General features: G+C 44.7%; 1 protein-coding gene across 4 annotated transcripts in view; it reads left to right on the top strand.

Moving 5' to 3' along the window:
• The window catches only part of EFCC1 (EF-hand and coiled-coil domain containing 1), a 38,778-nt gene that overhangs the window by 17,712 nt on the left and 7,493 nt on the right, over window positions 1–13,573 (top strand). For all 4 annotated transcript variants that reach the window (XR_010441782.1, XM_064723880.1, XM_064723881.1 and 1 more), the window contains exons 3-5: window positions 9,202–9,383; window positions 11,428–11,566; window positions 11,831–11,990. Coding sequence is in view for 3 of the 4 variants with exons in the window: in XM_064723880.1 (XP_064579950.1) it covers window positions 9,202–9,383; window positions 11,428–11,566; window positions 11,831–11,990 (481 nt within the window). In the remaining variant the exon portion in view is untranslated. The remainder of the gene's footprint in view (window positions 1–9,201; window positions 9,384–11,427; window positions 11,567–11,830; window positions 11,991–13,573) is intronic.

Below are 13,573 nucleotides of genomic sequence, written 5' to 3'. Positions count from 1 at the left end.
AATGCATCAGGTTTTTAAACATGGCATTGTAGTTTTCCTCTTCAGGAAATTAATTTTATAAAAATTAACCACGTTCTATCAGATTTCAAAGTTGCAGGTCTAATCCTTACCAGGGGACAGGAGAAATTTTTTCTTTATGGGCTGTTTTGAGATTTTAATTTAAGGAACTTTTTTCCATTGTTATTGATCCTATGCTGGCAAATAAGTACAAATACATAACTGCACATGCTGCTCTAGTAAAATTTATGTGGTTTTTTGTATCAGTCCTTAGAGCACTTTCCAAGTGGTCACAGACTCACAGGGAATGAAAAAGAATTTGATTAAGGCAGCCTGAATGTGGGTTCCAGAGTGATTGCTCAGGAAATTACCCTCTGCACCAGCTGAGATGGGTCTGAAGGCAGGCTGGGGTCTGCACTGCAACATTTCATTTGGGTTTTATTCATCTTGGAGAGGGAAAGTCCAGTGTGTTGCCTCGAAATGATGTTACTCTGGTTTCAGCAGCTTTTATAGGGTTGAGGGAATCTCTGGGGAGCATCAGGAGTAGTTTGGAGGGGTGTCCACCACCCTCAGATCCTGCTGGCTCCTGCAGCCTCGGGCACAAGAACAAGGAGGTCTCAGGTCTGCACCAGCCTTGGGAGGTGAGGAAATCCAGAGGGTCCATGGAAGATGCACCTGCCAGAGGCAATTAAATAATAATTGCAATTATTACAATAATTGCAATTATTATTTAAAACTAAACAGGCAAAACCTAACAACTGTGAGGAGTTGCAGACCCTTGGAAAGCTTGCAGTGATTGCCTAGTAAATGTCTTTGGAGCTGGCATCTCAGGGATGTTGAGATTTTTCTACATTTTCTTCTGCAATAATGTAGTGACATGAGGAGTCAACAAGAGCAGCACCAGCACTGTGGATTCTCTTCCCTGGTTTTGGAAACAAATGCAATTCTTGCAGAAGTAACAGGCCCCAGATGTGACTGCTCTGCTGGGGTACCAAGGGAGGGAAGGCTCAGGGAACAATCCTGCAATTGTCTCCATCTGCAGCCATGGGTTAGCAGCACAGAGCAGACACAGGAGAGAAGCAGCTCTTGTTTAACAGCAATTGCATCAGGAAATTCAGAATATTCAACTGAATAAGAGCAGACTGTCCGTGGCAAATTGCACACAACAAGAAAAAACAATTTCCTAGAATCTTGCTCAGTCTTGGTGGGAAAGCACAGCCACTGAAAGATCTCCACAGAATCCCATTGTCTGGGGCTGACAAAGGGCTGGATACAAGGAGCTCCTTTGGAATAAAGGCAGGCCTGGAAGCTCTGCTGCAGGCCAGGGTTTTGTTCAACCCTCTCCCAAACATTAGTGATACACTCCAGAGCCACCTTTGATCCTGCATGGCCTTTCCAGGAACTGAATAAACAGGGGTTTGAATGGAACTAATTTGGAATATTGGGAACTTACATCGTGTCTCTTCTGCTCTGCCGTGGATCCAAGGGCTGAATTCTCCTGATTCTGATAAATGTGTTTTACAATTCCTTAAGCAGGTGCCAGCACTCTCACCACAAGGTGCTCACACCTGGAGGCTGCCTGAGGCACTGGGGCACGAGTGGTGAAAAGTCATCTCAAACAGATTGCATGTGGAATAAATAGCCTTGATTTCTGTTCCTAATGATGTGTTTGGGTTTTAACTGGAGATCTGGGAATGATCTGGTATTTTAAACAAATGTTTCTGCTAGAAAATCAAATTTATGCACCAGTTGGGTTTTTTCCCTGGCTTTGGCCCTTCATCAGATCTGGAGCCTGTTACTTCTCAAAGCAGCATTAATAATGGCCCTCACATCTGAAAGTAAGGTTCTTTCTGCTCCCAGAGTGATGAGAGCCCTGAAAACAAGCAGGATTTATCCTGTCTCCCCCAGCTCTGGGCAGGATCAATGCAGTTCAATGAGCCTTTGCTAATGCAAAGCAGCCTCGTGCATGCTCCAGGGATGCTGTCATTAATCCTTGGAGGACACAAACCTACAGCTGGCTCCCTTTACTGCCAGCAGCTTTCTTTAACAATCCTCCAGAAATACCATGTTTCATGTACTCTGCCTTGCTGGAGGAATGTCCAGCCCAAAAGGCAGGCAGGGCATGGTCAGTGCCACCTTCAGCTGTTCTTGCCAGGCTGGTTTGAAAATGGACCTCTGAAAATGCTCTCCCAGGGCCCCTCTCAGATCCTGAACCCCAGGGCACATCACAGGGAGCAGCCATTCATTCCTGCAGTGAAAAACTGCACTGAGTGCACCCACAGCAATCAGGAGCACTTTGAAGAATCATCGGTGATGGTTTGGAGGGAGAAGGGTGCTCTGCTGATAAATCTCAGGCTGAACAATATTGCACTTTGCACAGACTATATTGATTTTTTTTCCTCATTTAGGGGCATCTACAGAAACCAAAACCAAGAAATATCTACATTCCAAAGCCCTGCTGCTGTTTTTTTAAGTCTCTCTCATATGAAACAGTCTCTTGGCAAACACCAGTGCTTCCAGCAGTTCCAGCTGGAGCAGCAGAGCAAAGCCAGCAGAGCTTTCTTGTGGCCCTGAGCTGAAAGGAGCCCAGAACTGAGCAGCACATCCCTGCTGGTTGTGCTCTGGCCTCAAAGGGACCCTCTCACATCTCCAAAGCCTTCTGTGCTCGCTCTGATGGAAACTTCAAAAAGTACAATATGAAATGTTTCCCTGTTCTGGGGTGTTGCCTTTAAAAATCCAACCAACAGCATTTGCCAGCTGAGTGGAGTGGATAAAACAGATTTTGTTTCAGATGCTTTTGCATTGTGAGGATTTTGAGATTTTATTTCATGTATCTCTTGAAATACAATGTGTCTAATTACTAAAGCCTAGCTGTGGAACTCAGAAACATCCTCTGCTTTCATTTTTTGCCATTTTCTGTATCAGAAACGAGCACAGAATGTATTATCCCTAAGTTCTCAAATGCAAACAACACACTGTGAAGGCCAAATCCATCTTCTCCTTTCTGATGTTGGGCTTTATGAAATAAAGCAAGTGACACTAAAAGGAAGTCAAATTTCCTTTGAAGGATTTACAAATGTAAGAGTTTCTCCGCTCAGAATTGTCATTCCACATGCTGTATCCCGATTTTTGATGGGCATGTGTCACCTACCTTACACTCACAGCCCAAGATTCCCAATGCAGCCATGTTATGGTTTAGGGCAAATTTGGGAGAAAACTGGAACATTTTTCTAGTGTGACTAGACTTGCTTTTAAGGTGGAGAGTTACAAATTCCCCCTCCCTTTTCAGTACTCACAGTAAAGTCTATAACAATTCCATCACATCTAGAACGTTCTGAGAGTTTGAAGATGGATCAGAAAGATCATTACAAAACCTCTAGAAGGTTTTAACTAACAAATATTTCTGCATATCAGATTTTGTCAAATGTTATCCTGACCTGTCTTCCCTTCTAGTGCATAAATCTCAGGATTTGAAACTGAAGGTCAAAAAGCCAAGGGAAAAGATGAAGTCTCATACTGGGGGCAAGAGGAACAGAATCAGCCTGAGAAAGTTTGGGATCCTGTCCAAGATTGAGAGAGATGGGAAGTTTTCCAAAAGGGTTGCCCAGGGCAGTAAAGTGAAAATAGAAAATATGGTGTAATAGAAAATAGAAAATATGGTGTAAAAACCAGGTTACAGAAATTTCAGTGCTGGTCACCTACTGTCAACTACAATGAAAAGTTAAATATATAAACACCTGAGATTTTGAATCCTGTTGCAGCCCTGTGATGTTATTAATCACTGTTTTTACATAAGATAACACCGCTGGTATCACCTAGTGCTTCAAACAACCACATTTATTTTAAGTCTTCCTCCTCACAGAAAGCTTCTGAGGACTGTTTCCTGTTTTTCATACAGATTTCCCTCTCTTCCTGTGGAAATCTATTGAGGAAGCTCTCTGAAAACAAGAGGAAGTATCTGTTTCTAAGTACCTGTGAGAGTGTCCAAGGGAAGAGGGTCTTTGCCCCCTGTGGGCTCCTGGGGCTGCTCGTGATGGGGAGCATGATGTGTCCCCCCAAAAAAGCTCCAACCCCTCACACACAGCTGGGATCCCCAATGGAGAGGCTCTAATAATGAGAGGAAAACTGCAATTAAGCAATGGCTTAATTTTTAATTTTTTTTTAAGAGGGAGAAGCAAAGAACCAAAGCCTTTTGTTAAAATATTATTGACTTTGAAAACAGGAATCCTGTTTACCCAACTTCCCCATGAGGAATTTTCATGTACCTATGACCATCTCTCTCCTTCACCTCATTTAGGAGCTCTGCACTGCAGCCACATAATTAGAGCTAAACTCTAATTAAACTGAGTTTATGTCAATGAGATGTCATTGGCTAAAATGATGCACCTAAGTTTCTGCTAGGGAAGAGTCTATGTAAATTTAAACTCAGATCTAAGTTTAAGTGACTTTGTTGATGAATGCAGTGCAAACCTGCTTGGGCTGGGGCTCATCAAAGAAAGGGGAGGTGCTGCTGAGACAGGCAGAGGTGCGGCATGGAGAAGGGAAGTGAGCCAGAGTGCTGAACACTGGCAGAAATCAGTTCTTACACCCAGGGAGCAGCTAAAATGGTCACATTACACTCCTGCCAGTGGCTTTTGACCTCCCAGTAATGTTTCTTATTCAACCATATCAGCCACAAAAGACAAAATAAAAGCTGCCATAACTGCTGCCAAAGCACAGGATCCTAATGCATTATCCTAATAAATGATGAATCACTAGGCAGCATTTTCTGATCTTTAGGAACTGGCAAATAACTTATAAATATTTGCAAAGGAACATAATTGACCCTGAGATTGGCTCAGTTGCTCAGAGCATAGCATTAATAATGCCAAGATTGTGGATTTGATCCACCCATGGGCCATTCACTTAACATTGAGCCTTGGGAGTTCAGAACATTCTGAGTTCTGTGAATCAATTCAGGAGTTACTTTTCAGTCACCTACCAGAACAATATTTCAAGAAGGCAAGGAAAGGTTGCTCTCAGAAAACTTTAAAAAATTCAAAAGTCATCAAGCTAGCAGGCACAGAGGTGGGATTGAAGGAACATGCAGAATTCCAGAGTCTCTGGTGGAGAGCAGCACTCTGAAGCTCTGAGGATGTTTTTGCAAAGCAGCAAACAGGGTGAGGTAATTGTTGTTGCTTCCTGATGCAGGATCTGAGGAGTGGAAGCTGCTGTCTCTGACACCTCAGCTCAGCTCTCCTGGGGAGCCTGCAGGCACCAAAACCCCTTTGCACAGCTCCTGAGAAACACCCAGCTTGGATTTAGAGCTGCTCACAGCCCCTCCCTCACACATTCCTGTCAGGTTTTCCCAAACTCAGGAAGACCCTGTCAGAAATAACTCACAGCCAGCTGAGGGCACAGTGTTTGCTGTTAAATGAGCCATCTTCTCTCCTGTCACTCCAGATCCACGAGGCTCTAAATCTGGGAGGTGCTGAAATAAATCCTGAAGGAATTTACGTGCCAGTAAGCAGGAGCTCTCAGTCTGTCACACTCAGGCATAGCTGCAGTTTTACAGACATCAGAAAGAGCTTTGAGTGGAATTCTACAGGATCTTCACCCAGCTGTTAAATAGTCTGTTAGGAAGAACACTTCTGAAGACACTAAAAGGCTCCCTGGACATTTGATTTTTACTGCCATCCACTGCAGCACCCAGGAGATAAGGGAAGGATTCCTGGGGATTAAACAGCACAGGTCTACGTGAAGGAACACATGAGGTGAGGGCTGTTACACAAGGAAATGATCACAGGAGCCCAGCTCTGCTTCCTCTGGCCTCAATGATTTATGTCAAGTGTCTTGGTTAGAGCTGTCAGTGCTCAGAACACCACAGGATTTTAGTTATTCATTTTTTTCATTGTAGGCTTTCAAGCATCTTTCTGTAAAATCCAAGTCAAGAAAGACGGATTTCTCGAAATGTGAGTTTGAAAAGCAGGAAGGACAAAGAGAATGTATCCAGGCAATTCTGGCACGGGCGTGTGGGGTGAGGCTGTGTTTGCTCCCACATGCCTCTGTTGCTGTTCCTTGTGGGCTGGGCTCAAAGCACACCTCAAACAATCATTGTGCACCCTCAGTTCCATCATGGGTGCACAAAGGTTGGTGCTGCCTCCAGAGTGCTCAAAGCCACCCCAGGAGGGACAGCAAGGCACAGCCCTGCTGTGTGTGACAGCACCATCCCAACATGCAGGGAGATGGAAAGATTTGCAAGAAAACATTTCTAGAGGCTGGTGATTCTGGCAAGAAAATGAAAATCATCAGCCAAGAAACTGGAAACCTCCCAGAACTGTAACCATTAGAGTTGAAGTTATAAATGTGCTTTAGAACTGCCCATATAAAGCCAGGATATTTAGTGATCTTTATTATAGCCACTAAAAATTAATGATTTTAAACATTTATCTTTAATACCTGACAGATATTTAAAGCTATTTAAAAGCTGAGATGAAGCGTCTGGATTGATCACAGAAAGTTCATTAATTGGATTTCTGCTGGGGAGGAGCTCACAGCACCAACCAGAGAGAGATGAATTCAGAAAACCTGCACAGACACTCAGCTCCAGCGTGAAAACAAAATCTCAGCTGTAAATGAATAGTCATAAATAATTCTAAAATGTGCACACCTGAAGTCTCTAATTCCCACAGGGAGTAAGCCAAATCTGAAACCATTCTGAGTTCCCTGAACTCTTGACAGCTTAGGTAAAATAGCACAAAAATAAAAATCACAGCTCATTTTGGTTAAAAACCACAAATCTTACACTTTGAAAATAAAGTGTAGCTCTGAGTATAACTACACTCAGGGCAATGTACACACACAGCTGTTTGATCTGCTCCAAGGAAGTCTCTAAAAGAGACCAGTTAAAAGTCTGTGAATGACAAGTTAATAATTCCTCAGAGTTATTTTCTGACCAGTCAGGAATTATTCAAGCCCAAGATTTGCTCAGCACCAGAAGCAGGTGGGTTTTCCTGCAGCTCCATGTTTCCATAACAATACAGCAGAGCCAATTAAAAGCCAATTAGTCATGGACATTACTTTGAGGTCCAATGCTTTGCAAACTCTCCCCTCGGCAGTGCTGCTGCCCATTGTGCTGGGGACAAAGGCTCTGCCGTGAATGGGGGCTGTTTCCCTGTCTCCATGGAAGCCTTGCCACGCTCACCCCACACAAACCTTCCCCCTCTGATCTTTGCCCCAAACAAATGTGCTGTTTATTCACTCTGCTTCTCATTTATGGAGACCCATTTGATGCTGTATGAATAGCAATGAGGAAAGAATTAAACCTGTGTTTGAGAAGCAGTGAGGATCCCTGCTTCCAGCTCCTCCTCGAGTCCCTTTCACCCACACCTGCTGGAAAAGATTTCCATGATACTTTAAAAATTCTTCATTAAAATCTTAACCACTGCAATAAATATTCACTGAAATATCCTCATCTGTGTTATGTGAACTAACTCTAGAATCTGAAACCCAAGCAATCTGAATTACACTGCAGCTCAAAACGGAGAGCAATCTGCTCAGACACCAACTGTGGTGCTCAAGAAATTGTAAAGGATTCCTGTAGAGTACCAGAAAATCAGCACATTTCAGGAAAGTAAAATGCAGTATCACTGTGCAGGGGAATATCCCCCAGGTCTGAAGCTCTGTGATGTTTCTCAGAGCTCTTGGTCTGAATGTCCAGGCTTTACAGTGCATTTTATTTGTGCACCACTCCAGAATTATTTTTTCCAGAACTGATTATGGGGATTGGTGTTTCCCTTGGCTTTCAGGAAATCCAGTTGTTGCTGAGCTGAATAACACCATAAATTGCAAATGAAGTAAGTCATTCGTTTTTAATGCAGTCAGCCCTACCCAAGGGGGTAAAGCAAGTGCTGGCTTCTCAGCAAGGCTGAGCTCAGCTTCTCCCCTACAGATGTTTTCAAATAGTGACTTCTGTGGTTAAATTCATCATCTTGTTTACTCCTTACGGTTTCACAGGCAATAAGGGAGCTACCATTGGTGTGGCTCCTCAGGAGCAGCTGAGTTAAACAAAAGCTCTGCAATTCTGGTCTCAGCTGCTCTGTCCCTGCAGCCAAAGTCCCCTCCCAGCTGCAGCTGGAGCCCTTGGCAGGCAGCACAGGATTTGTACAGAAAGCTTGCATGATACAACTTGTGTCAGCAGGACCCACCTGCTAAGCGGTTTAGCTCTCATTTTTGCTATTTAACATGTTAAATAAAGGAAATATTCAATATTCACCAGACCAAAACTAACCTACAGAAGAATTTGGAGGGAATTTGGCACCTTTGAAGACTCCTATTCCTCAGTTACATTATTTGATCTGTGTCCCGTCCCTTGGAAGCCATTCCCTTAAAAACACATAAGTGTGATGTCCTGCCATTGACCTCAGACAAAGACAATCCCAAAGGAGGCTGTCAGCAATGACACCCATTAGAGACACTCCTCACCTGCAAGCCCCTGGTTTCCAGGTGTGCCACCATTCCTGGATCATTCCTTTTGACTGCTCAGGCTCTGACTCTGCTCCATCCCATCACTCACAGGACCTGGATCCAACTCTCTGCTATGTCTGAGCCCACGGGACTGGGTGCAGGTCCCTGTGGCCACAGTGACTACTCCACAGATGTTCCCTAGAAGTCTTGGACCTGACCTAAAAGTTACAGGCACTGTTCAGCTCTTCTTATCACAGGAGAGGTGAAACCCACCTTCCTTTGGCTGTCAGGGAAGTCACCTCAGGCAGCCCTTGGGGTCGATGGCCCTGTTCTTCATCCAGTCCCAGCAGCTGCATCCCACCAAAGCCATGCTGGGCGCATCTTGGTTTTCCAAATTTCCTGCACACCAACCTCACTCTGGTGTGGAAGATGTTTTACAGCAACCTCTGTGAGCCATTGAGAAGTTTGCTAACAGGATCCATGTTTACTCCTGAAAGAATTTCCTACCAAGATTGTTGACATAAAAACCAAGAAAGAAAGAAGGAAGGATAAATAAGGGAAACTTGTAACTGCTTATTCCAATAAGCACTTTGCTTGTCTCTTGTGACCAGTGAGTGAAGTGTAAAGTTATGAGCTTTGTAAGAATGTAGAACAAGCATGCATGCTAGAATAAAAACAGGGTTTGAAGCCTTCTGGAAACGGAGTGTGTTGCTTTGTACTGTCTCTGTCTCAGCTACGACCCTCTGGCCTCTTTTGCAGGTCGGAACTGGAGCGATGCCAGCTGGCCCAGCAGAGCAGCCCCCAGAAGCAGCATCAGGAGCAGCAGAGCAGCCCTGAGCAGCAGCAGAAGCATCAGGAGCAGCATCAGGAGCAGGAGGCAGCAGCCGTGCCCAGGGGCACCTGCAGAGTGTCCATGGCACCGCCGGGCACCACCGACCACGGTACCGACCCCAGCCCCAAACACTGCCTGGCCTCTCTCATCTCTGGTGCAGCAGCAGCAAAACCACCAGGGAGGTCAAGGCACCACACCACAAACCTGTCCAGGAGAGTCTTGAAATCCCAGACCTAGGCAAAACCTCATAGCCCAGATTTCCGCTCCTCACTCCCCACATAATTCTGTGTTTAATGAAAGACTGAACTTATCACTTAGAACTATGATTTAAAACTGCTTTTTTCCACATGACTCATCCCACCAAAACTTTTTTCCTGGCTTCAAAATATAAAGATTTCATTTCTTTGTAAATAAAAATGCAGAACCTCAGCGAAAATAATTTCCAAGGAAACAATTTGCAGTTAATATTCTGTACAGCCACGTTCCTTGGAAACATCCTGGCTGCTCCAGTGACTCTGGACAAGCCCAAACTGTTTAGCACATGTAGCCCCAACAGCTGCCACAACACTGCATGCTTTGGCTTCCCTGCAGTGATTTATCTTTTTGGGCACATCCAGTTCAAAGACCACAAAAGCACTTATCTGACAATGATTCTGAATTACAAGGCACCTTTACTGCAGGCTGGAGAGCTGTTTGTTGTGACAAAAAATTGGATTTTAGGTGTGTGTTGAGTGGAGCTAGCAAGCAGCTGCTTGGGAATGTTAAAAACAGTGACAAGTAAATACAATTAACATTGTAGCATGTTCTTCACCTGGCTAAACTTAGAAAGCAAACTTGCTTTTACAAATGTTTTTATCAAATCACACACTTTGCCAGCTCAGAGTTTCCACATAAAATTACACTACCTGTATTTCAAGAACAAGCAGCTTTTTAGCAAAATGTTTTCATACAAATAAATCATGGGGTCATAGATTCTAAAATAGGGGGAAATGCTCCATCAAGCAAAATAAGATTAGTTAGGCAGAAAAACTAATACAGAGAGATCAACAAGTAAAAAAAACCTGTGTCCTTGAACAGTAATTGTCCCCCACAACTGATCCTTCACACTTATCCTCACCTTACCTCAAGGAAAGAAGAGAGTTGAGATAAACAGCTCCAAGTTACCCACAAGAAAGCAAAGAAAGTTTCAAGACTCTTAAAATGAGGATCTTGGCTGCAGCTGCCTGTGGTGGTTTTGTGTCACTTCTGTAAATGCCTCTCATGCAGAGCCAGTACACTGTACACTGCCTCAGCCCCTTCCCAGGCTGCTAGGCACCTGCTCGGGGCTTCAGGCTCTCACTTTGTTCTGGCTCAGGCTGGGGGTGTAGCTGGGTAATGGAATTATTTACCAATATAGCCAGATGGGTTGTGCCTGGGCTTGTCCAGCCCTTGCTGCTTGGCCAAAGGCGGCAGCTGTGGTGGCTTCACCTCAGAGACACCTTTGGCTGGCTGGATGTGCGGGGGTTTCACCTCAGAGACACCTCTGGCTAGCTGGATATTGCAGCTGGGTGCTTGCAGGCAAGTCCAGGCTTGCAGGAGCTCAGGTTTCCCTCTGCTGGAGAAGCTTCAAGGCAAGGCAAAGGAAAGGAGTCGGTTCTGATAGATGGTTTTGATCCAGAGCTTTATTCCTGGCACACAGGCCACTGAACTCCTCCAACCGTGAAAATAAAGATAGTGTAAAAAATAATCTCACCCCTAAGAAGTTGCAGCTGGGCCAATTACCAAAGATTGGGAAGAGGCCTGGCTTTAACAGGCCACAGCTGTAACCAGTGAGAAGAGTGGTTGCTGTTCCTTTTAACCCTGGGGAGAGGGAAGGGATAAGGATCTCACCAGGCAGGTACAGGGTGGGGGGAGTGTCAGGGGACAAATGACACCTGGATGGCCCAAAGTCCCCCAGGGCTGAAAGGCATCTTTTGAGCTTTGCCAGTCACTTGATGCCCTTTCTGGAATGCCAGGATTGACAGACAGCACTCAGCAGGGGTCAGGGTGGGGAAAGGACAGGTGATTGGCACACCTGGGGAAATCTACAGAGAGAAACCTGAGGTATCTGAGGCAAACCACGACATCACACTGGGTTGTTGGGGTGCTGCTGAGGGCTGCCTGTCTCCCTGCAGAGGAGCAGCTCTGTCGCTCTGTGGAGGGCCAGGCCGCCTCAGACGAAGAGGAGGAGGAGGAGCAGTGGCCAGGGCACCGCGCTCCCCAGCTGGGCCACAGGAGGAGGATCCTGGCCAAGCTCCCTTGCTGTGGCAGTGGGTAAGTTTAATTCCTTAATTAATGCCATTTGAGCCCTTTGCAAAGGTCATTTCACAACCTGTGGCTGCAGTCAGGAGCCTTGTGCCCATCCTGTGTGGCACGTGGGGAGCAGACAGCTGGAGAGTCCTCCCCTAAGCCCTAATTAGTGTCAGACACTCATTTGTGACCTGTGCTGCCAAGAATGCCACGGGAAAACTGGTTTTTACAAACACAGGCCTCTATTGTGAGGTCTCACTAACTCTTTTCTCTTAATGATGTGTGTAGATGTGATGAAAAGACGTGGAGAAAGCTGCTGTCCTACCTGGAGACCAGCAGCACTGAGGGGAAGGACCCTGTGGAGCTCCTGGGGACAATCTCCCCCCTCACAGAGCATCCAGAACTCAACGGCCACCAAGAGAGAAAACTGGAAACAAGCATGGAAGAGGTAACAGGTGCCAAGCAGAGTGTGAAAGAGCTGTTTATGCATCTTTGGGGAGCTGCATCTGTGTGTGTTTGTGTTTTATTCTGGCCATTCTGCTCTCTGTTGCTGATGTTTCTCATTGTGCTGTAGTTTGTCAGTTCAGACATCTCCTGCTCGCCTCCAACACCTGCATTTCTACTCTGGTTCCTACCCAAAACTGCCTTTGGAGGATGAGAGGTACCCCAGGCCCTTCAAATACTGTCCTTGATTTACTGAGGTTCTCCAGCTGTGGATGAAGCACTCCCCATATCCTCAGGCATCCAACGCCTCTGGGAGCAGGATAACTTTTCTGTAAATCCCTCAGGCTGGCTGAGACTCCTTGTTTTGGAGTAAATTGTCCCATTTACTCTCTGTCTTTTTATTGAGCTTAGACTGACATATTTATGTCATAAATATAATATATAAGTCTAATATAATAAAATATGAATAAAATTAGTTCTGCAGCATGTCCAGCTCCCCTTGAGCAGAGGTTATAACCACATTATTTAAAGTGCTGTGTCCCAGCAGTCCTGTGTGAGCTCACTATTTAAATTCTGCAGACTTCAGGCCCTGATGGGCACAGAAGTGCCAGCAATCTTTCTGTGGAACAAAAATAGTGCATTGCCCTGGTCTGCTTTCTCCTGTGCTTGTTCAGTATTTTATACCCCATCTTTAAACAAAGCAGAAAGCTTCTAGTAGTTTTGGAAGGATTTTGTGAATCAGTGAAATATTTGAAGTGAGGGTGAAGTATTCAGCTTCTATACATGTTGCCATCCTTTGTGTTTTAACAGCGTTTCATATCATTTTCTCCCTTGACTAACTTACTTGTTAGGGGAAAAAAAAAATTAAAGCCAGAATAAAATCCTGTTTCAGCCTTACACAATTTGCAGTATTCAATGGCAATTTATCCTTGCAATATTCTTTAGAGAAACACAAAAGTTTCTTCTCTACTGCTTAGCATCAGTCCACAGGAAAAAAAATACCTGCAGGTAGTGCCAGTTTTCTTCTCCTTTTTACCCATTCTGAGGTGCTCATCTTCTTCTGCAGCATCATACTGCCCTCTTTTTCATCTCTGCTGATGGATATTAGTTCTGTGCAGCTTGTCTGGAAAAGCACCATTATCAACAGATTAATACAAAATTCCAGAAGAAAAATGGAATCTGTTGCTCTTGATTTAGAGGCAAGCAGGGAGGTGAAGGAGACACAGTGCCAACTCAATGTGACATGAATTAAATTGCAGTAGGATTGATCATGTTGAGCCTGTTAGGAAATTTGTTCTTAAGCCCTTTTATATTAGCCAGCAGTTATAGGGGAGGAATTTGCTGCTACAAAACAGACAAGTAATAAAAAATTCCTGTCAAAAAGGTGACTCCCCTTGTCATCAACAGAAAGCAAATAGGAAGACTGAGAAATGCTCTCTCTCAAGCACCTTGCAAATAAATATATTGGCTTAATAAATAAACCACCAACACCTTCTCTGAGGCTGACAAAAGTGCCTTACACATGGCTGTATTTGCTTCAGTTTGTACCTGCTCAGTGTGGAAAATCAGAAAATAACAACATGGCTA

Source organism: Zonotrichia leucophrys, chromosome 12 (assembly GCF_028769735.1).
Source record: "Zonotrichia leucophrys gambelii isolate GWCS_2022_RI chromosome 12, RI_Zleu_2.0, whole genome shotgun sequence".
Taxonomy (NCBI): domain Eukaryota; kingdom Metazoa; phylum Chordata; class Aves; order Passeriformes; family Passerellidae; genus Zonotrichia; species Zonotrichia leucophrys.
The sequence above is the reverse complement of the archived record's forward strand: the minus strand, read 5'-3'. Positions and strand labels throughout refer to the sequence as shown.